This window comes from Trichechus manatus, unplaced genomic scaffold, assembly GCF_000243295.1.
Source record: "Trichechus manatus latirostris isolate Lorelei unplaced genomic scaffold, TriManLat1.0 scaffold00153, whole genome shotgun sequence".
NCBI classification, from domain to species: domain Eukaryota; kingdom Metazoa; phylum Chordata; class Mammalia; order Sirenia; family Trichechidae; genus Trichechus; species Trichechus manatus.
Window position 1 is genome coordinate 2,324,653 of NW_004444089.1, and position 23,977 is coordinate 2,348,629.

Genomic DNA, 23,977 nt, shown 5'->3' on the forward strand with positions numbered 1-23,977 from the left:
CAACAAATAGCCGTAGTTTACATTAGGGTACACTCTTTGTATTATACACTTTATAGGATTTAACAAATGCATAATGTCATGTATCTACCATTATAATATCATTCAACATAGTTTCATTGCCCTGAAAATGAAAACCCTTATGCTCCACTTTTTTTTTCTTTCTACCCTGAAACCTGGCATCCACTGGCCTTTTTTTTTTTTTAAATCCACTGGTCTTTTTACTGTCTGTATACTTTCGCCTTTTCCAGAATGTTGTATAATTGGAAACTTTGTCAGAGTGGTTTCTTCTAATAATATTCGTTTAAGGTTCTGCCGTGTCTTTACACAACTGTTGATAGCTCATTTTTTTTTTATTGCTGAGTAACATTCCAGTGTATGGATGCACCACACTTTGCTTATCTATTCACCTGTTGAAGGGACTCTTGGTTGCCTCCCAATTTTGACAATTATGAATAAAGCTGTTATAAATATTTGTATGCAAGTTTTTGTGTGGACATAGGTTTTCAGCTCATTTGGGTAAATACCAAGGAGTACAGTTGCTAGATCGTATGGTAAGGATATGCTCAGTTTTGTAAGAAACTGCCAAACTAGGTGTATCATTTAGCATTCCCACCAGCAGTGGCTTGAGAGTTTCTGTTGGTCCACCTCATGGTGGTGTTGTCATTGGTTTGGAGTTAAGCCATTTTAATCAATATGTAGTGGTATCTTACTGTTGTAATTTGCAATTTCTTAATTATATGATGTTGAGCATCTTCTCATATGCCTGTTTGTCCCCTGTATATTTTCTTTGGTTAGGTGTTTAGATCTTTTGCTCATTTTCTAATTGCGTTTTTGCTTTCTTACTGTTGTGTTTTAAAAGCTCTTTGTATATTTTGAGTTAAAAACCAAGCCCATTGCTGTCGAGTTTATTCTGACTAATGGCATCCCCATGTGTTACAGAGTAAAACTGTTCCATGGGGTTTTCATGGCTGTAATCTATGGAATCGGATCGTTAGGCCTCTGGCTGGATTTGAACTGCAGACCTTTACATTAGCAGCTGAGCACAAACTGTGTGCTCTACCCAGGGATCTTATATTTTGAATACCAATCCTTTATCACTGAAGTGTTTTGGAAAAATTTTCTCCTGGTTTTTTGCTTGTCTTTTTATTGTCTTGTTTTTTGCAGAGCAGAAATTTTTCATTTTGTTAAACCATTTTACTGTAGTAAATATATAGGTAATAAAACATTTATAGAAATTTTTTATTTTAATGAAGTCCCATTTATCCATTTTTTCCATTATGGATCATGCTTTTAGTGTTGTATCTAAAACATATCACCGAACCCAAGGTCACCTAGGTTTTCTCCTATGTTGTCTTGGAATTTTATAGTTTTGCATTGACATTTAGGTTTTTGATCCATTTTGAATTAATGTTTGTAAAAGGTGTAAGATCTGTGTCTATATTCCATTTTTTTGCTAGTGGATGTATAGGTGTTCTAACACCATCTACTGAAAAGGCTATCCTTTCTCCATTCAGTTGCCTTTGATCGTTACTCAGAGATTAGATGGTTGATTGTATTTGTGTCTGTCTACTTTTGGGCTCTCTCTTCTGTTCCATTGATCTATTTGACTATTTTTTTGTCAGTACCACACTGTCTTGATTACTGTAGCTTCAGAGTAAGCCTTGAGGTGGCGTAGTATCAGTCTTCCACCTTTGTTCATCTTTTTCAATATTGTGTTGGCTCTTTTGAGCCTTTGCTCTTTTCATGTTAGAAAAAGTTTGTCGACAGTCACAAAATGACTCGCTGGGATTTTGATTGGAATTGCATTGAATGTATAGATCACTTTGGGATGAACTGGCATCTTAACAATATTGAGTTTTTTCATGCATGAACATGGAATAGCTTCTTTTATTTAGACCTTTGAATTCTTTCATGAGAGCTTTGTAGCTTTCTTCACATACATTTTTTACAGTTTGTTAGATTTATACTATTTCTTTTTTATTGTTACCAGTGTAAATGCTATTGTGTTTGTAATTTCAAATTGTAGTTACTCTTTAATGGTATATAGGGAAGCAATTGACTTTTGTATATTAACCCTTTATTCTGCAACTTTATTATGATCGATTATGAATGTTTTTCTTGATTCTTTGGGATTCCCTGTATAAACAATGATTTCATCAGCAAAGACACGTTATTTTGCTCTTAACAGTCTGTATACTTTTCCTTCCTTTTCTTTATTGCATCACTTAGGACTTCTAGTACCATGTTGAATAGGAGTGGTGAGTGGAAGGATCCTTGCCTTGTTCCTGATCGTAGCAGGAAAGCATCTAGTTTCTTGCCAGTAATTATGATGTTAACTGTTGGTTTTTTGTAGATGTTCTTTATCAAGTTGAAGATATTTCTTTCTTTTCCTAGTTTGCTGAGAACTTTTATTCTGAATGGGTGTTAGATTTTTGTCATCTGCTTTCTCTGCAGCTAATGATATGTTCATATGATTTTTCTTGTTTAGCGTGTTGATGCGATGATTACATTAATTGATTTTCTGGTGCCGATCAAGTCTTGCATACCTAGACTAAATCCCACTTGATTGTCTATAATTCTTGTTACAGATTGTTATATTTTGTTAGGGTGTTTTGTGTCTGTGTTCATGAGAGATACTGGTCTGTAGTTTTTCTTTATTGTAATACTGTAACATCTTTGTCTTGTTTTTGGTTTTGGGGTGATATTGGTCTCATAAAATCAGTTTGCAGGTATTTGCTCTGCTTCTGTTTTCTGGAAGACAGAGAATTTGGTATACTTTCTTGATTAATTGTGTAGTAGAATGAACCCATCTGAGCCTGGTACTTTTTGTTTTGGGATGTTTTTACTTTACTGATGTAATTATTTAACAGATATAAGTCTATTCAGATGATCTCTTTCTCATTGTGTATGTTTTGTTAAATTGTGTCTTACAAGGAATTGGTCCATTTCATCTTGGTTATCAAGTTTGTGGGCATGAAGTAGTTCATAATATTCCTTAATTATCCTTTTCATGTCTGTGGGATCACTAATAATGGCCTTTGTTTCATTTCTGATACTAGTTATTTGTGTCTTATCAATTTTCTAGGTTTTTGAGTTTTTTTCCAAAGAACCAGTTTTGGTTTTGGTGATTGTCTTGGTCATCTAGTGCTGCTATAACAGAAATACCACAAGTGGATGACTTTAACAAAGAGAAGTTTATTTCTTCACAGTAAAGTAGGCTAAAAGTCCAAATTGAGAGTGTCAGCTCCAGGGGAAGGCTTTCTCTCTCTGTTGGCCTTCTCAGCAATGTTCCCCCGGACTAGGAGCTTCTCCATGGGTCCAAAGGACACGCTCTGCTCCTGGCACTGCTGTCTTGTTGGTATGAGGTGCCCTTGTCTCTTCTGCTCACTTCTCTCTTTTATATCTCAAGAGATTGCCTTAGGACACAATCCAATCTTGTGGATTGAGTCCTGCCTTACTAACACAACTGCCACCCATCCTCCCTCATTAACATCATAGGGGCAGGATTTACAATATACGGGAAAATCACACAATACCAGGAATTATGGCCCAGCCAAATTGTTACACAGATTTTTTGGGGAACGTAATTCAATCCATAACAGTGACTTTTTCTGTTGATTTCCTGTTTTCATTTTTGTTGATTTGTTCTTTCATTTTTATTATTTCTTTTTTTCTGCTTATTTTGGATTTAATTGGCTGTTCTTTTTCTTGATTCCTAAGATGGAATCCTAGGTTATTGTTATTAGAACTGTCTTCATTTTTAATATGTGCATTCGGTGCCATAAATTTCTCTCTCAGCATGGCTTTGTCTGTATCCAGCAAATTTTGATAAGTTGTGTTTTCATTTTCACTTAGTTGAAAGTATTTTGTAATTTCTTTTGGAACGTCTCTGTCTCATATGTTATTTAGAAGTGTGTGGTTTAATCTCCATGTATGTTGGGATTTTCCAGATATCTTTCTTTTATTGGTTTCTAGTTTAATTCCCTTGTGGTATGAGCACATACTTTGTATGATTTCTGATATTTTAAATTTGTTGTGTTTTATGACCCAGAATGTGGTCTACCTTGGTGAATGTTCCCTGTGAGCTTGAGAAGACTGTATTGTGGTGTTTTTAGATGACATTATGTAAATGTCAATTAGATCCAGTTGATTGATAGTATTGTTTCTTCAACTATGGTTTTTCTGAGTTTTTGCCTGTTGGCTCTATCAGTTACTAATAGAGGGCTGTTGAAGTCTCCAACTATAGATTTGTTTATTTCTCCTTGCATTTGTGTTGGTTTTTGCCTCACATATTTTGGCACTCTGTTAGGTATATACAAGTTAAGTGTCATTGTGTCTTCTTAAAGAATTGACGCTTTTGTCATGGAATACTCCTCTTTATCCTCATCATTTTTCTTGCTCTGGAATCTGCTTTGTTTGAAATTAATACAGCTACTCCATCTTTCTTTGGAGTTGCTTTTATTTTTAATCTGTTTCTTTGTATTTGAAGTGACTTTTTTGTAAACAGTATAGTCTCTGTGTTTTAATTGGTATATATAGACCATTGACATTTAAAAGGATTGTGGTGTGATGGATCACTCTTACATAGTCTTTCTTGCCAGGGTCTTGTGACTCCTACCAAATGATTGAGTGGGACTATGCAAATACATTGCTTGTAGCCCATCAAGGGGATTAGACAACTTGCTAGTAATGCAGATAAGGTGTATGGAACCCTAATGAGAGGATCAGTTTTGCCATCCTGCTAAGCTTAAAAGACAGCCAATCCCAGAGCAGAGGAGGACCTCACTACCACCAAGAAAGAAAAGCTAGGAGTGGAGTGTGTCCTTTGGACCTGAGATCCCTGTACTGAGAACCTCCTAGACCCAGGAGACAAAGAGAAAGCTGTAATACCAGCGACGACGAAAAGCAGCGGCGGAGAAACGGTAGCAGCAGAACCAGGAAACTGGCAGAGATGGCATGGTGGGCTTTCTGGCCCACAGAGTGAAAAAACTGAGCACCTTTGGACAGGAGGTTTGCTGGCACGGAGTGGGAGTGCTGCCGGGCACTTGGCAGAGCTAGGCTCACCAACTCAAGAAGCGAGAGAGCTTGAGCTCCTTTGGACCAAGACTTACTGGCAAAATGGGGTGACTTTGGAAGCTTATCAGTGGAGCTGAAGAGTTTTGTAATGCTTACTCGAGCAGGGCAGAGGGTGGGCTGGCCCAAGAGGGCCAAGAGGCTGAGGACTAGGAAGAGGCCTGCCTGTGATCACAGCTGAGAAGCTCTCCTGATTGAAGAACTGTATCCTGAGTTGTTTCTGATCCTGAACTGTAACCGTTACTTCCCCAATAAACCCCATAATCATGAACATTGTGAGTTCTTTGTGGCCATTGCAACAAATTATCGAGCCCAGCAGAGAAGTAGAGAGTGTCGTAGGCAGGGCTGGTGTCAGAATTGGTAAAAAGGTTGGAGAGTGGAGGTATGTCTGACCTCCACTTCACAGGAATCAGCCTTGGGCTGATGCTGATGGTGAGTCTTTCTCCCCCTTATGAAGTTGGAGGAGGTCAGAAGTCTCCACCACACCATTTTTACAGAGATTATGAATATAGTTGGATTAATATCTTCATGTTTATTACTGTTTTCCTATTCATTGTCCTTGTTCTTTGTTTTCTTTTTGTCTTTCAATCTTTTTCTACTGCCTCTGGTTTTAATTGAGCTTTGTATATGATTCCATATTTTCTCCTCTTAGTATATCAATTATACTTCTTTTTTTTTCTTTAGTGTTTGCTATAGAGTTTGCAGTAATACATTTACCACTGTCTCAGTCACTTTCAGATAACAGTGTGCGACTTCATGGGTAGTACAAGTGCCTTAGAACTGTATTGTCAGTTCTTCCCTCCTGTTCCTATAACATTGCTGTCATTCATTTCACTTACCTGTAAATTATAATCACATAATATATTTTTGCTATTATTGTTTTGGACAAACTTTTAGATCCATTAAAAAATAAGAAAGATAAAAGATTTTATGTTATCTGTTTATTCATTCTCTAATGTCCTTTCTTACGTAGATCCGAGTTTCTGATCCATATCATTTTTCTTCTCTCTAAAGAATTTCGTTTACCCTTTCTTGCAAGGGAGTTCTGCTGGTGACCAATTTCACCCTTGTTTGTTTGAAAACATCCTTATTTCCTCTTCAGTCTTTTTTAAAAAATCTTTTTAATTGTAATAAAAATACATATAACAAGACATTTGTCAATTCAACAATTTTATATGTATAACGATTAAATGCTCGACTGCTAGGCAGAAGATTGTCAGTTTGAACCCACTTACAAGCTTCCTCGGAAGACAGGCTTAGTGATATGCATACAGAGGGTCACAGACTTGGAAACTCTATGGAGTAATTCTGCTGTGCATACACGGGGTCACCATGAGTCATAATAGACTCAGTGGCAAGTTAAGAACAACAGTAATGTAGTGACATTGATTCATCTGTTGTGCAACCATTACTATTTCTTTCCGCATTTTACTCCACCACCAGTAACAGAAACTCAGTGTCCCGTACACAGTGAGCCCCCTTTTCTCCCTCTTTCCCACCCCTGGTAATCAGTAATGAGTTTGGTCACTATACATTTGCCTATCTCCTGAAGTGGGATCATACGATATTTGTCCTTTTGTGACTGACGTATTTCACTCCGCACATTGTTTTCAAAGTTCATCCATGTTCTAGCACCTATCAGAACTTCATTTCCCTTTATAGCTAAGCAATGTTCCATTGTATGGATATAGTATATTTTGTTCATCCATTCATCTGTTAATGGGCATTGTGGCTATTGTGAATAGTGCTGCAGTGAATATTGGTGTACAATTTTCTGTTTGATTTTCTGCTTTCAATTCTTTTGGCTATTTTCCAAGGAATGGGATTTTCTGTTAGTTTTTGTGCAGTTTGAATATGACATTTTTTGGTATTTATCCTTTTTGGCGTTCCCTGAACTTCGAGAATCTTTGCTTTGGTGTGCGTCATTAGTTTTCTAAATTTTTCAGTCATTATTATCTCAAATATTTTTTCTGTTTCTATCTTCTTTCCTTTCTGGTGTTCTCAATACATCAATACATGGATGGCCCACCTTTAGTGATTGCCCCACAGCTCTAGACTATTCTGTTCCATCTTTTTTTTTTTCTCTTTGCATTTCAGTTTTGAGAGTTTTATTAACATATCTTCAAGTTCACTGATTCTTTCCTTGGCTTTGTCTTGTCATTTGAGGAACTTGTTAAAGGCATTTTCATTTGTTGCAGTGTTTATTCCTAGTGTTTCCTTAGGTATCTTTGTTATTCTCTCTGCTTATATTAGTCATGTATTGTTACATGTTGCGTACTTATTAGCACTCTTAGCATGTATAATGATAGTTATTTGGAATTGTTGGTCTGATAATTCTGAAATCTATGCTGTATCTTAATTTTAATGCTTGCTCTGTCTTTTCAAGCTGTGTTTTTGTCTTTAGTGTGCCTAGTAGTTTTTGGTTGAAAGGAGATTATGTACTAAATAAAAAGAAATGAGATAAATGAATAGGCCTTTAGTATGGGGTTTTATTGTTAAACAGCTAGAAGTTAGGCTGTTTACTCTTTGCTATAGTTGTCAGTTGCTCTGATGTTCTTGTTTTTTTCTTCCCTGTTGTGTTTGGGTTTCCTAGAGACTTCTTAAATCAGGTCTGAGACTTGGAATTCTTTCTGTTATCTTATTATTATATGAGTCCTTTTGATGTTGTGGTAAACGTGGACAAAGAGGAAACCTGGTTTAAGTCTCAGTCTTTTAGTGAGCCTGTGCCCCTTGGCAGTGACCAGTGCTTCTCTGCTTCTCCCCTCACCCACTTTGGTGAGACAGGAAGCCTAGATGGGGCTGGAGTTGGGTATTTCACTAGTGCAGGTCAGTTAGTTTCTGGTAAAATAGGTTCCCTTAAGGAGAGGCCTTGTCAGAAGAACAGAATTCTCTGGGAAACTTTTGAAATGGCTACATTTTCTCATCCCTCCACTGGAAGGAGGAAGTACTGGGAGATTTTTCTCTGACAGTTACATTGAGGAGCTGATTGGGTTCCTGCAGGTAAAACTCAAACTCTGTGGGTCCTCCTAAGATTGGGCCTCCCTGGCATTTTTAACCCTGAAGTTTGTCCACATTGATCCTCCAGCAGTTCATTGATTGCATATTAAGTTTTCGTATGCTGATAATGAGCCTAGAGATAGTTGTGGTCCTAGGTTTTTGCTCTGGTATGAGTCTTGGTATCTGCTTATGTTTTCCTCCAGTTTAGAGGCAGCAGTTTTCCCTATGACCTCAATTTTCTGAGTTCAGTATATTCACATTTTTTCTTGTCAGGATGGTAATGATGACTTCCAAGTTCCTTATATATCAGACCAGAAACTGAAAGTCTTCATTTGTGTTTTGTTTTCATTACTGTGGTCTTTTTTTTTTCATCTTATTTTCTTTATAGTATTCATTTATGCTGCTTTTGTTTTTCAGGTTTTCCAAATTTATATGTTTGGTCTATTGCTAATGACCTTTTCTTTTCTGGGTATAAGTGATGTATCTTCTCTTTCCTGGGCATGAAGTCAATAGAGCCCTTTGACTCCTGTGCCTCTACTTTGGGACTTGAAGTAGACAAGCGTGTGAAATTTGTATGGGTGTTTGCAAAATCATCGTAGTCTGCTTTCAAGTTTTTAGAATTGAAAGTGGGATCTTTTTTTCCTTATCAAGCCAGGTTTCAATAGTTAATGTTTTCTAAAATGATTATTCTCCCTGCGCAGGCTTATTAAAGATAAATATGCTTGTGTTACTTGCTGCGCATCCCCTTACTGTGCTGCATTTCCAGTAGAATGTATCAGCACTTGACATTTTATATGTATACATACATACATATGTATATTTTTTTTACTGTCCACACTGAAAGAACTTACGATCCATGTTTATTGGATATTTTTTTCACTGCTGTATTTGCTTTGCCTACATGAAGTAGGTCCTGTGTCAGTATTACCTAAATCAATTTTAATAAATGAAGGTAGCCATAGTTAAGAGGAGCCCTGGTGGCACAGTAGTTAAGAGTTCTGGCTGCTAACCAAAAGGTCACAGTTTGAATCTGCCAGCTGCTCCTTGGAAACCCTGTTGGGTAGTCCTACTGTATCCTGTTAGGGTTGCTATGAGTCAGAATCTTCTCAACAACATAGTTAAGAGTCTGAAGGGAAGAATTCTGAGACATAAGCTTTGCCAGGAAAAGTAGCTGTGTGTTTTCTGAATTGAATAGGATGTTTCGTTTGTCTCCTCTCCGTAGTATCCAGCAGGGCTCTAGATCATCCATGGTGTTATTGGAGAATAACAGCCAGAATTACAGCAAAAGTGTATGCTTATGAACAAAAATTTACTTGTCAAGAATTTATGTTTCAAAGGCAAGTTGATCTCCATTATCCCGGTTAAGCAGTATTCCATGTGGGCAACATTGAGCATGTGATTGTTTCTAATTTTACTCAGCTATGAACTGTGTGAAATAAGATCTGTTCAGGAGAGTCATGAGATATAAATGAGCTAATGTGTCTAAAAGTTTTTGCAAAACGTTTTAGAAGTTGTAGTTGTTCAATACATGGGACATTTCGTTACCATATTGTATTATGAACGTTAGGGTTTTTGATGACTTTAAAATATGTAACCTGGTGTACTGCAGTGGAGGAGACTTTTGGATTTGGGCTCTAGCTCAAAGTTTTTTGTGACACCATCGTACCAGGATTGATTAGAGATGACATAGCTCACTTCACCCCTTCCTTGACAAGAGAAGTCTTCTTATTCTGAAGCTGCTCTTTTGTAGCACCCGTAGTGTAGTTCAGCAGCTTTTTTCTCCTCACTACATGAGGAAGCCAATGGATTGGTGGTATTTCACAGAGGTCACTCTTACAGACCAGGGTATTCCAGTGGTTAGAGTTCCGGTAGTCATGGTTGGGTGCCTTCCAGGGGCTGCAAATGTAAGAGAATTTTGGAGTGGAGCCTCTAGAAGGCTGCTGTGTAAGTCTCTTGTTTCCTAGGCTTCATGGGCAATTTAACAGATAAACTGCCTCCACCTCAACTTAAAAAATTAATTTTAGTGGTAAAAATTACAACAAAACGTTTACCTATTCAGTAGTGTTTACATGTGTAATTTGGTGACATTGATTACATTTATCATGTTGTGCAGTCATTAAAAAATGCACAGTGTAGCCACTAGGTCAGCAAACCCAAGGGCGTACTGTTCTTGTTTCTGCAGACATAGTGCTTTTTGTTGTCTCGTAACATTAGACTGTACTTGTGTGAGTGCGTATGGGTTTATGTTTGTTGAGGGGTGCAATCACTAATAATTGGTGTACAGATGCATCAGGTCTTGAAATTTGAGAATTGTGGGGAGACCTGGATTCTCACGTTTCCTGTTTCTCACCTGAGCTTTTTAACTTGCATTACCTGTGCCTGTCTCTAAGAAAGGGACAGAGTGAATGACAGAACAACTGAGTTTTTTGAAAAATTGGTGTCTGACCTGTAAAAATTTGTAATTCTCCAAAAGAATACTCTTAGATCAGCAGGTGGACCTGTCACCTCCTGATCTCCTTACAGTTCAAGAAAATATGATAAGGTCAGGGCCTTGGGTTACCGTTTGTGCGGGCCCTTGATCCTTCCATGGCTGTGAGGGACAAAATGAAATACTGCCATTCTGCAGTATTTCCCAGTTGTTAATACTTTATCTTGCTTTCACCCTGTGCTTAATTTTTTATTGAATATTCTGGTGGATCACCTCTGGAAGGATGCGAAATTGTTCATAAGGAAGTGAGGATCTGAATTACAGCATTTCTGTCATTTTTGCTATGTTTTTTAACTGTTCTAGATCATAAAGAGGAATAAGGCTGCGGTTGGTCACAGTCAAACTGTGGAGAGATGATATCAGTGTGTTGGAAGTTTGTGAGACAGGATACAATCAGTAAGGTAGTGAATGTAGTTAATGAAGGGACAGAGCTGATAGCTATACTCTAGACTAGACCTTGGTAGAACACAGAACTTTGTGTCAAATCCCTATGAATTCTCAGTTCCCTAGGATTGTCAGCCTCACCTTTCATTGTTGTATACATTGGAGTACATGTTACCTTGCTGATCCAGAATGTGTGGGATGTTTTAGGACTCAGTGGTCGTTGAGGATGTGGCTGTGGAATTTAGCCAGGAAGAGTGGGCTTTGCTGGATCTTGCTCAGAGGAAACTCTACAGAGATGTGATGATGGAAACCTTCAGAAACCTGGCCTCAGTAGGTAAGAGTGGCATCATTTTTTTTTTTTTTACTTATTCTTTTAGTAAACAAAAACATTTTACTCATTGCACCCTTCAGCAAAAAATTGGGCCCATAAAACAAAATGAGACTAAATGGGTACACCAGCCCAGGGGCAAGGATGAGAAGGCAGGAGAGGACAGGAAAGCTGGTAATGGGGAACTCAAGGTTGAGAAGGGGAGAGTATTGACATGTCATTGGGTTGGCAACCAATGTCACAAAACGATATGTGTATTAATTGTTTAATGAGAAACTAATTTGGGCTAAGGAATGGGAATAAATTGTTAAATAAAACAGGCATGGCATGGCCTCTTAGTCTGTGGAGCTCACTCACGTATCTTGGCTTCCCGTGAATGTAAAACTCTGCGTATTAAGGTGCATTTTTATTTCTCTTATGTTTAAAAGCCCTGAGGTTCTTCTGAGTGTTTTAAATGTAAGCATTGGCTTCAGGGGTCACTTTGGGGCACTGAAAGATTTGTGTTTTGGGACTTTGTAGAGAGTTTTGTATGTTTATTACAATGTGACATGATTATTTTGCTGCAAATAAACACATACCTATCTATCTTCAGAGACCCTGAAGAGCAAAGTTTTGGCTCAGTGTCAGGGAAATGTTCATTGCTTTGCACTGTCTTCCTTCATGATATGCATTTCTCCGTAAACACCATGTCAGCTGTACACATTTGTTTTCCCAGAGAAGCAAGGACAGTGGAGATAGGATTCATCCAGGGCCACTGTGTCAGGGAGCACCAGGAAAGCAATAATTTTTTGAAGGACCAGCCCTGCATGGGGAGAATTACATTTCAATCAGTCAACTGGAAAATGTCTCTTTCGGGTTGAGGGCAGAACTTCACAGATACTTGAGATTAATGATTTTAGCAATCCTCTCACACCTGTAGTCATGGAGACTCTTTTTCTTTTTTAATGTTACATGTGTATTGTGTCTAATATCTTCCTACTTAGTTCTCCTAGTTGTCCCTATTTACGTCACCGTTAGTCTCAATCTTCATGGACGTATTTCCTGGTAAATTACTTTTTAACCATTACCAAAGTGCTGAAACAGCAAAATATGGCTAAGTCTTTTCTTTGTTCACAGCAGTCTTTTTTTTCCCCTAAGAATTCCTTTTTTTGTTTCATATTGTGAACCTTACTTTGAATTAATGGATCAGTCTCTCGAAACTTTAATGATGGAGAAAGGTTATCCAGTGAACACATAATGGTGCGATTCATGAAGAATAACATCTGGTCCTCCATGTTAGGAGCAATCTCCGAATCACATGACAATAAAGAGCAGCATGAAAACCAGAAGAGAAGTTCGAGGTGAGTGTCAGAGAAAACTGCCTCAGGAGAAAGTCCTAAGGTGTTGTGATATACTTACATGTGTGTGTGTGTATATGTATATATACACACATATGTACGTTTATACATGTAATACTTAGTAGAGGGTCAAAAAAAAAAAAAAGGAAGACCCTCAACAAGATGGATTGACACAGTGGCTGCAACAATGGTCTCAAACATAGCATCGATCGTGAGGATGGTGCAGGACCAGGCAGTGTTTCATTTTGTTGTACATGGGGTTGCTGAGTCGGACTGACTCGAAGGCACCTAAGAATATATATAAACTTAGCTGTAAAATTATATGTTCAGAGAATTTTTACAGTATAACATTTTCATAAATGTAAACCAGGTATCACGTATTTGAAACTTATTTTACTTGGACACAATTACCAGAAAGCCACGTATTTTAGAAAAATAGAGTGATGGTAGTATTTCTGCTAGATGATTTAACCTATGAAACATGAGACAAGTCAGGGCGAGAACCATGCAGATTCACTGTGTCTGTAAATGGTGAAATGAAAACAAATTTATTTCCAACAGCATGTTGCCTATTTTTAACAGAAGTCGTACAGTAAAGAACCTCTGTGAAAGTAATGAAGGCAATTGGTGTGGGAACACCTTCAGCTGGATTCCAAATCTTACTGTGCTAAAAAGAAATCCTTCAGAAGTAAATCGCTTTGAATGCTGTGAGCACAGAAAAGCCTTCATGGATCACCCATCACATAAGCATCGTACCAGATCTCACACTAGATGCAATACCTGTCAGTGTAAGGAATGTGGAGAAACCTGCAGTTCTCCCTCTCACCTAACCACTTCTATGAGAATTCTTAATCGAAAGAAACTCCATAAATGTAAGGTATGTGGGAATGACTTCATTTGTATCTCACTGCTTAAGAATTCTGTGACAAGACTCACTGGTGAGAAACGTTATGAATGTAATGAATGTGGGAAACATTTCTGTACTTTCACATCCTTTCGGACACATGTGAGACGTCATAAGCATGAATGTAAAGAATGTAAAACCTATAGTCATCCTTCATCCCTCAATTTACATAAATTTCATGAAAGAGACAAGCCTTATGAATGTAAGGAATGTGGGAAAGCCTTTAGTGAAGCCTCATCCCTCACAAAACATAAAAGAACTCATAGTGGAGAGAGGCCTTATGAGTGTAAGGAATGTGGGAAAGCCTTTAGTGAGACCTCATCCCTCACTAAACATAAAAGAATTCACAGTGGAGAGAGGCCTTATGAATGTAAGGAATGTGGGAAAGCCTTTAGTCAGTCATCACACCTCACTATACATATAAGAACTCACAGTGGGCAGAGACCTTATGAATGTAAAGAATGTGGGAAAGCGTTTAGTTATGCTTCATCCCTCACTGCACATATAAGAACTCACACTGGAGAGAGGCCCTATGAATGTAAGGAATGTGGGAAAGCCTTTAGGCATGCCTCACACCTCACTACACATGTAAGAACTCACAGTGGAGAGAGACCTTTTGAATGTAAGGAATGTGGGAGAGCCTTTAGTGATTCCTCAGCTCTCACTTCGCATATAAGAACTCACAGTGGAGAGAAACCTTACGAATGTAAGGCATGTGGGAAAGCTTTTAGTCATGCCTCATCCCTCACTATACATATAAGAACTCACAGTGGAGTGACACCTTATGAATGTAAGGAATGTGAGAAAACCTTTAGTGACCCCTCAGCCCTCACTTTACATAAAAGAACTCACACTGGAGAGAAGCCTTACAAATGTAAGGAATGTGGGAAAGCCTTTAGATGTTCCTCACATCTTACTGCCCATAGAAGAACTCATAGTGGAGTGAGACCTTACAAATGTAAGGAATGTGGGAAGGCCTTTAGTCGTTCCTCACACCTCACTACACATATAAGAACTCACAGTGGAGAGAAGCCTTATAAATGTAAGGAATGTGGGAAAGCTTTTCGGGATACCTCAGCTCTTGCTTCACATATAAGAACTCACACTGGAGAGAGGCCCTATGAATGTAAGGAATGTGGGAAGACCTTTAGTCAGGCCTCACACCTCACTACACATAAACGAATTCACAGCGGAGAGAAGTCTTAAGAACGAAAGGAATGTGGGAAGGTCTTTAGGCAATCCATAAATCTCACAACACATAGAAGAACCTGCCATGAAGAGAGACTTACAAATGTACAAAATATGGGAAAGCTTTTAGTTGTTCTCACACCTCCGTTCACATAGAACTCACAGTAGAGAGACTACTGTATGTCAAAAGTGGAATGTTTCATTCTTACTGCTGTAATTTGAAACAGCAAATTTCCCAAAGTCTAGGGTTAAAGAACGTTTCTCAGTGAGTAAGGAAGTAATACTAACTCAAAGAAGGGGTCATTAGAGCTACTTTGTGCCTTTGGGACAAATGACAAGTTTCATTGTAATTGCAGGGCTGTCCTGATCAGTGTTAAAGCCTTTGGTTATTACAAGTAAGGCTGCATGGAATAGCCTTGAGGAAATGTGATTTTATATTTTTAATGTTTTATTGATGTTATTTTGAATACAATAAAATACATTGATCTTGTTTTTAAGACTGTTGTTTTATTTTCGTGTTTATCACATTTCTTTCCATTCTTTTCTACTGTAAAGTTAGCTATTTTAACTTTTATGATGAGATACTTTGAGACTTTGCAAAGTTTCTAGTTTGCATCGTACTTTAGTCTACTAATTTTAGTACTTATTGATGTTTTTACTTACGATTATTATTACTGTGGTGTTTACCACATGATACTTTCTGTTCCAATCATTTTTTCTATGTTTATTAATTGGAATTCTGCAAGGAATAGGTTTTCCTTCTCTCCCCTTTGTTTATCAAATTGTTTATACCAGTGTAGGCTAATCCATATTAGTTTTTTTTTTTTTTTTTTTTGGCTCAAGTTGTCCCAGAGCTGGTTGTTATAAACTCCTTGTCGTAGATTTAATTGTGTCCCCCAAAAAATATGTGTATCAATTTGGCTAGGCCACGATTCTCAATATTGTGTGATTGTCCTCCATTTTGTGATTGATATAATTTTCCTATATGTTGTAAATCCTAATTTCTGCCTGTGGTCAATGAGGTAAGATTGGATTATGTTGAAGAGGATTATGGTGGGATGTAACATTCTCCTCAGGTCGTCTCCTTGATCCATTTTAAAAGGAGTTTTCCCTGGGGTGTGGCCTTCACTTTGTATCTTACAAGACATAAAAGGAAAAGCGAGCAGAGAGTGGAAGACCTCATACCACCAAGAAAGCAGCGCCGGGAGCAGAGCATGTTCTTTGGACCCGAGGTTCCTGTGCAGAGAGGCTCCTAGACCACAGGAAGATTGATGATGAGGAGCTTTCTCCAGAGCTGACAGAGAAAGCCTTCCCTGGAGCTGACACCCTGAATTTGGACTTGTAACCCACTAGACTGTGAGAGAATAAATTTCTCTCTGTTAAAGCCATCCACTTGTGGTATCACTCTTATAGCAACACTAAATGACTAAGACACTCCCTTAAATAGGTTCCTGTATTTTTTTTTTTTTAACATGTCCTCATTTTAATTTGTTAATTTCTGCCAGCGTATGAGGCTCATTTTGTCCTTTACCTTCATAAGCCCTGGAATCAGACTTTTCTCCAGGAAACTCTGGTTCCTTTTATTAGAGAATAATATTTAGAAACAAAAGATCTGGGCATTAGGTATACTTATTGCTACTGGGCCCTCAAAGTGGAAAGAGCTAGCAGATACATGTAAGTATACACATACAAAGACACACATTTATACTTCTCTATGGATCTGTATGTATATTATGTTAAAAACTGCAAGATTATATCCATATCTCTGATTCTAGTCCAATACCACAGGGTTTGTTTTAGTCTCTTCACTTACTTTATGTGTTACTTTTTTCTCTAGTAATAATGCTCCTGGATCTCATTATTCACAATACATTTTTTTGCTGAACTTTAAAACATATATAGTTTCAGAATTGCTAACCAGAGGTGATGAACCACCTTGCAGAAAGCAATTTGGCCTTTGAGGTTCCTGAGAGTTGGAGTGCAGCTGAGGCTAATGAGTGAGGGTGGGCAAGATCAGAGGGACTGCCTGATAGCCTGATGCTGACCTTTTGAGGCATAATTTAGCTTATCATGCAGGACTGGCCAATAAAAGTCCAGAGGTCAGGGGCTTAAGGGAGTTTCCCGGTTGGTGAGAAACTTCCTTTCATGTGGAAGGTAGCATGTCCTGGGGACATGGAAGCTCTGCACTGGGATCCTCCCAGACCCTACCCCATATATATTTTCATTTGTATTGTGTTTTGTTATATTAAAGATATTCAGATGGCCTTTTTGTTCTGTGAGTCGTTCCAGTGAATTACTGAACAGAAAGGAGGGTCAGAAGTAAGTGGACTGGGGACCCCTAATCTTGAGGCTGGTATTCTAAGGGGGTTAGAGGGAACCCCCAGACTTTTAGCTGGCATATCAGAAGTTAGGAGTTGATCAGATTCCCAGACTTGCAGCTGGTGTCTACCTGTTTGGCAGCCTGAAGGACAGTGTCCTTGTAACTTGTGAGGTCTGGCCTAGCCCTGGGTGGTTAGAGTCAGAGGGAGAATCCTGCTTGGGTGGCTAGTGTCAGAGCTAAACAAGGACAGGAATCTGAGATTTCCACGATGCAGTTGGCATATGAAGTGGAATTTCTTAGTCCTCTGGTGTCATGGATTGAATTGTGCCCCCAAAAGATAATCAATTTGACTAGGCTATGTGTCATCTGATGTGATTTTCTTGTGTAAATCCTGCCTCTGTGACGTTAGTGAGGGAGGATAGGCAGCAGTCGTGCTAATGAGGCAGAACTCAATATACAAGATTGGATTGTACGTTGAGCCAGTTTCTTTTGGAATATAAGAGAGAGGTGAGCACAGAGACAAAGGGACCTCATACCACCAAGTAAGTGGCATCCTTAGGACCCAGGGTTCCTGTGCAGAGAAGCTCCTAGTCCAAGGGAAGATTGATGAGGACCTTCCTCCAGAGCCAATGGAAAGACAGCCTTCCCCTGGAACTTGCACCCTGAATTCGGACTTGTAGTCTACTGAACTGTGAGAGAATAAATTTGTTTGTCAGAGCCATCAACTTGTGGTATTTCTGTTATAGCAGCACTATATAACCAAGACAGAATTTGGTACTAAGAAAGTGGGGTGCTACTCTAACAGATACCTAAAATGTGGAAGTGGTTTTGAAACTGAATGGATAGAGAACCGGCAGCAGCAGCAGAACCAGGAGACCAGTGCCAGACAGAGCTAGAGCTGCCCTATGGAGCAAGAGAGCTGAGTGCCTGTGCACAGGACGCTTCCTGGCAGAGTGGGATGCTTCCAGGCACTTAGCAGTGGAGCTAGGCTTGCTGACTCACAGAGCAAAAGAGCTGCGTGCCTTCTGGCTAAACTTTACTGGCAGAGTAGTGTGCTTCCAGGCACTTGTTGGTGGAGCTACAGAGCTTTGCTACAGAGCAGGGTAGATGTGGACATGATGCCCAAGGACCTAGAGGCCAAGGGACCAGGAAGCAGAAGTTGAAGAGACTACATAGGAAGCTGAGCTGCCTCAGTCTTAAAAGGTATGGCCATGACCTTTGTGGTTTCAGAGGGTGGAGCCATGGCCCCTGGTATTTCTAAGGGTGGAGTTGCCACTCAGATGGACTAGGAGAATGGTGCACCTAAAGCTGAGGAGCAGAGTTGCCGTCCCAGTGGGCCTGGAAGGTGGGGCTGAAGCCCAGGGCCGAGGGGCCTCCACTCAGAATCCGGACAGTGTGACCAATACCTAGAGTCTATAGGGCAGGGCCATTGTGTAAATGGTCTTGGGGAACACAGGATTATTTTCAAAGCCTTGAGGGCTAATGTAATGTGTTCTACTGACTTGCTTGGTGCCTGTTATCCCTTCTTTCTTTCCAGTTTTTCTCATTTGTAATGGAAATGTCTAGCTTGTGTCTGTTATTCTCTTTTTCTCCAGTTTCTCTCATTTGTAATGGAAATGTCTAGCTTGTGCCTGTTCTGCCATTGTACCTTTGGAAGCAGATAATTTGTATTCCAGATTTTACAGATGGAGAGGAATTTTTTGGATTTTGGACTTGGAGTTAAGACTTTTGCTATGCTATGATGGGGTCAATATGTTTTGTATGTTGCAAGGATGTCATCTTTTGGGGGCCAAAGGGTGGAATGTCATGGATTGAATTGTGTCCCCGAAAAACGTGTGTCAGTTTGGCTAGGCCATGATTCCCAGTATTGCGTGATTGTCCACCACTGTCATCTGATGTGATTTTCTTGTCTTGTAAATCCTGCCTCTGTGATGTTAATGAGAGGGGATAGGCAGCAGTTATGTTAATGAGGCAAGACTCAGTCTACAAGGTTGAATTGTGTCGAGCCAATCTGTTTCAAGATAAAAAAGAGAGAAGCAAGCAGAGAGACAAGAGGACCTCATACCACCAAGAAAGCAGCGCTGGGAATACAGCACGTCCTTAGGACCTGGGGATTCTGCACGGACAAGCTCGTGGTCCTGGGGAAGATTGATGAGAAGGACCTTCCTCCAGAGCCAACAGAGAAAACTTTCTCCTGAAGGTGATGCCCTGAATTTGGAATTGTAGTTTACTAAACTGTGAGAGAATAAATTTCTCTTTGTCAAAGCCATCCACGTGTGGTATTTCTGTTACAGCAGCATTAGATAACCAGAACACCTGGGCATAGATACTAAGGAGTTGAAGCCATTAAGTTTCATCTGACCTTAAATCTGATGTCTCAACTACTGTATTGCATGATTGGGGGAATTTTAGTGAGGGTTGGAAAATGGGTTGAACCATACTCATGTCTGTGCAGCTGATGTCTGTATACAGTTAAGAATTCAATAAATAATTTTTAATGAATGAATGGTTGGATACATTTAGAGGCAGTCATGCGGGGAATTCTTCAGTTTCCTGCCTCTCATTACAAAAGTTTCTGCCCCCATAGCCATCTACAACTCCATACTCTGGGTCTCTGAAAAATTTGGCTGTCAGTTCTGGGTCCCCTCCTTTTCTGATCCATCACACCATCAACCACTCTGTCTCCAGTGCCTTCAGTATCTCCTGTCTCCTGACTGCACTTAATATCAAATCTTTCCAACCTAATTGAACTATCTTATAGCTGTGTTTCAGCTCTTTTCACTATCTTCATGTTTAAGCTTCTTTGAAAAGGTGCTACGGCCACCCGTGTTCTTGGCTTCAACCACCAGTCAACTTCCACATGTCCACATCTCCAGCGGCGGTCTTTCCCAGCCTTAAGCCCCAAATATCCTATAATCATTACAGTAGGCTCCAAAGAGTTTATTTTGTCACAGTGGTATCTTTTAGCCACTGCACTACTGAACAATGTAGTCCTATAGATCAAACTCATGTGATCTACAGTGACGCTGAATTCATAACCAAGTGAAATATTTTAAATGTTCTGCTTTTTTTTAACTTAGAAACAAAATGTGATTTAAAAGAATAATTGAACAGAGATTCCCTAAGAACGTATTCACAGTAAACTAGATGTCTTTATGTTTTAAACAAAGTTCACTGTTGAATAGCAGGGAGCATTTCATGGGATTTCCAGGGAGATAATGTATCTTGATTTCAGAAAAGCATTGGATACATGACATGATTATATTCATGGTGTCTGAAAGAAGAATTAGGAGTGCCCTGAGAAGGAAGAGATGGGAGAACTGCATGACTGTAGGTTTTATTTAATCAAGGACTAAATATGGATCAAGCTCTAGGGAGGTGAGTCTGTGTTTTGAAGAGAGAGTCATTGATTTCACAGGCACAGAGCCCTTCTGGATGACCACCAAAAAAAAAAAAACCCACTGCCATCTAGTCAATACCGACTCATAGCGACCGTGGGTGACCACCGGTCTGTGGAATTGGTTACCTGAAGTGGAACGGAGTGGAAAATCCCCAGCAATGAGATCAATGAAACTAGAGGCAAAAGTAGTAGATAAAAATCCATACAGACACTGAAGCCCCCAGAAGTGATGCAGAATTTAGGGGAGAAAGTAAGAATTAGCCAGCTTCCAAAGTCATAAGTAAATGGGAGGTGGGCAGACAGCAGTAATGTGGATGGAGAGAAGCTGGTATAGTCAAAAAGCAGTAAAGGAACAAGGGATTTTGCATGTGAGTGGAGAAAGGTCAGCCCCCAAATGGTACTAGGAATTGAGAACAATTCCGATCTCACTCCTGGAATCAGAGGTACGAAGGCTGTGTGATAAAATTCAAAGTGTTAAATAGATTTTTAAAAATCCAGAAATGAGCTGGAGAAAGAGACTTTCAAACAAAGTAGATTTTCCACAAATGAGAACTGACAGTTACTAGAAAAAAGGTTTGCTCACTTCCACTTCTATTTTCCTTACTATGAGCTCTTTTCCGCTTTTGCTTACCAACCCTGCAGTGTTTCCCAACTTCTGTAGTTCTGGTTTATTCTGCTTGGTTTTTTGTATAATTTTTTAAGTTTGTTAAATCTGTCCCCTCCTATGTATCGAATGAGATTAAACCAATCCAGCACCTCTGTTTTTGTAACTATATATTTCAGTACAGAATTTCTGGCTGGTTCCTTTCAATCTAAAGTGTCATTTGTTATTTCCAGTTTCTGCCTTTTATCCTCATGACTGTAGAAGCAGAGGTGTTTTACATCTGGGTGTCTGTTTCTGTTGTCTGTGCTGCTTCATTCCCTGTGTTCCTGATAATTTGTTCTACAACAGACATTATATTCATTGACTTTTATTTTTTTGAAGAGTTATTGATGTACACTAAATAAAATACAACAATACAAATATTTGTAGTCAAAGATCAATAGCTGAATATGTTAGATGTTTTTAGTTAGACATAATTGAAGGTACAACTTTTTTTCCAAAGAAGGTTTTTTTTTGTTGTTGTTTTTGCTATGCCAGGTGTCTGGAGTTGCTACCAATCTCATAAACCTTAAAACTTTCAGAGCTTGAGATTCCCATTAGGATGGCTCATAGCCAGGCCTCGAAGTCCTTGTTTTATATTGCTATGGCTCCCACTTTTGGGAAGCCTGAGCTCCAGCTTCCTTCCCTATGTCTGAACCTTGTTGACATGGTTGTCTAACTGAATCAGCGTCATGTTGGTAAAGTTCATCTGAAATGCTTGGCTTCTCTCTTATTCCATATTCTTCTGAATTGTGTCCAGCAATTTTTCAATATCTTATTTAATAAGACTTTTTAGGTGTCTTCACTGGAAGACTTGGTCCAAACTACCGAAAGTGGAAGTCTCGTTTGTCCTTTGAACATATATTGAAGTTTAGCATCTCTATAGTTATATCCTTATCGTTCTCTAGATGGATGGATGGATGGACGGATGGACAAACGTTGTGTGCTTTCCAGTTGATTCCAACTCATGTCAACCATATACAACAGTAGAACTGCCCCATGGGATTTCCCAGGCTGTAATCTTTACCGAAGCAGACTGCCGTGTCTTTCTGCCATGGACTGGCTGGTGGGTTTGAACAGCCAACCTTTTGGTTAGCAGCGAAGCTCTTAACCACTGCCCCACAAAGGTTCCTTTAGATAGACAGACATATATAAATTTGTAAGACATGAAAAAATCTATCAAAGTATAACTGGGGAGACAAAACGTATTTCAAAAAGAAGAGTCAACGTGGAAGGAAATGAGATCTCTCTAGATTAATCTTAAAAACAGCTTTTTACTTTTAAAACATTAATGACAGTTTGTTTCTAAGACTTATCTGGAGATGAATTCAAGGAGAAATAAATAAGAATTTTTTGGTACAAAAGAAGAGTATCTGACAAAAAAATCTATGGCAGTGGCACTGTGCCTCTCGGAGCAGGACCCTGGCTAGCGGTGACTCATTGGGCCACTAAGGTGTCCGTGGGGGGAGGGGGTGCTAGGTTTTTTCCAGTATGTTGCTGTCCCGTGACTGCTAAGTTATCCTGGGTTCTGTTCCTGGCACTCTCCACCACTGCCCATGCCTACACTGTTACAGCTACTCTGTGCCCCTCCCTGGGGGTGCACGCTCGTCCTGCCCTCAGCCCACCAGGTACCCCAGGCCAGTCCACACGCTTACTCTCTAGCTGGATTTTCCTGGGGTGGCTGGAATTCAGATTTACACTGCACTCCTGCATGCCTCTCTCTTAGGCCTACCTAGTCCCAGTACACGCTTTGCCGCCTTGCGGCTCCTTCCAGGCTGGAACCCGACTGAGTCCTCTGGCGAGTAGGGTGTGGACAGCCCTTGAATCTCTGCCTTCCTGCAGTCCACGCTTCAACTCTCCCCTAGTTTGGTGCTCAGCCTGGTTCTCCCATCTTTCAGTTAGTGTCCAGAGTTCCGAGATCGCTGGTTGCACACGCTTTTACTTATTTGTCATTGTGGGGGATCGTGAGGGTGCTGCTGTCTGCGCTGCCATCTTGCCCTTCCTCCACCTGACTTCTGTTTTGAACCCTGCAGACAGATTCTAGAAGAAATGGAGGGTTGAGGGGAAGAAAGACTAATTTTTGAGAAAGTGTTTCATGGTACATGTTCCCTCGGGTCCAGTTACTTGGTGGGTGTATCTGGAGTAAGCACATTAACGTGTTTAAACAGACATGACAATTTTTCGGTTGCATACACAGGTACAGTATTCATTCTTTTCTGATGAGAAAATCCACTTTGGAAAGAAAATCCATCCCAGACAGTGACTTAGAGCAGGGTTAGGCGAACATTTTGTAAAGGGCTAGATAGTAAACATTTTAGGCTTCACAGGCAGTAGCTTCACCTTTGCAAAGACAACTCTGCCCTTGTAGCTCGAAAGCAGCTGAAGACAGTAGGTTCATGAATGGTCGTGGCCATGTTCCAGTAACACGGTATTTACAGAAGCAGCTGTGGGTCAGGTTTGGCCTGGGGCAGGTAGTGTGTTGACCCCTGATGTAGAGAGTAGATTCAGCTCTAGGAAGCAGGCAAATCACAGAGGACACTGTAAAGTTAATAGAAGAAATCACATGCAGCTTCCTTTCTGCTAGTGGGACTCACCTAATAGATGGTCCAGAATTATGTCCCTCAGGCTCTGCCCTGTGTTCCTGGCCAATGCTGATATAACTGTCCGACCCTCCATCATCTTGACCTTCCCCTATACCAACCTACCCGATTTAAAAAAAAAAAAAAGCCTTTGAGTCAACTCAGACTCATGGTAGGCATTGCGTTTCTTCTGTTTATGTTGATGGAAAATTTGACAGATATTGATGATGGTTGCACAACATGATTACTGTAATTCACGGTACTAAATTGGCAAATGTGTTATATATATTTACAAAAAAGAAATTTCAGGGTAAGGCTGAGAACTGAAAGGTGAAC

General features: G+C 39.6%; 1 protein-coding gene across 1 annotated transcript in view; it reads left to right on the forward strand.

The window, feature by feature from the left end:
- LOC101351367 (zinc finger protein 556-like) overlaps positions 1-20,310 on the forward strand; it is a 31,900-nt gene extending 11,590 nt beyond the window's left edge. The window contains exons 3-6 of the mRNA XM_023740333.1: positions 11,150-11,276; positions 12,460-12,610; positions 13,190-13,484; positions 20,255-20,310. Of these exons, the coding sequence (XP_023596101.1) occupies positions 11,150-11,276; positions 12,460-12,610; positions 13,190-13,484; positions 20,255-20,278 (597 nt within the window). The 3' untranslated portion in view covers positions 20,279-20,310. The remainder of the gene's footprint in view (positions 1-11,149; positions 11,277-12,459; positions 12,611-13,189; positions 13,485-20,254) is intronic.
- The last annotated feature ends 3,667 nt before the right edge of the window (positions 20,311-23,977 follow it).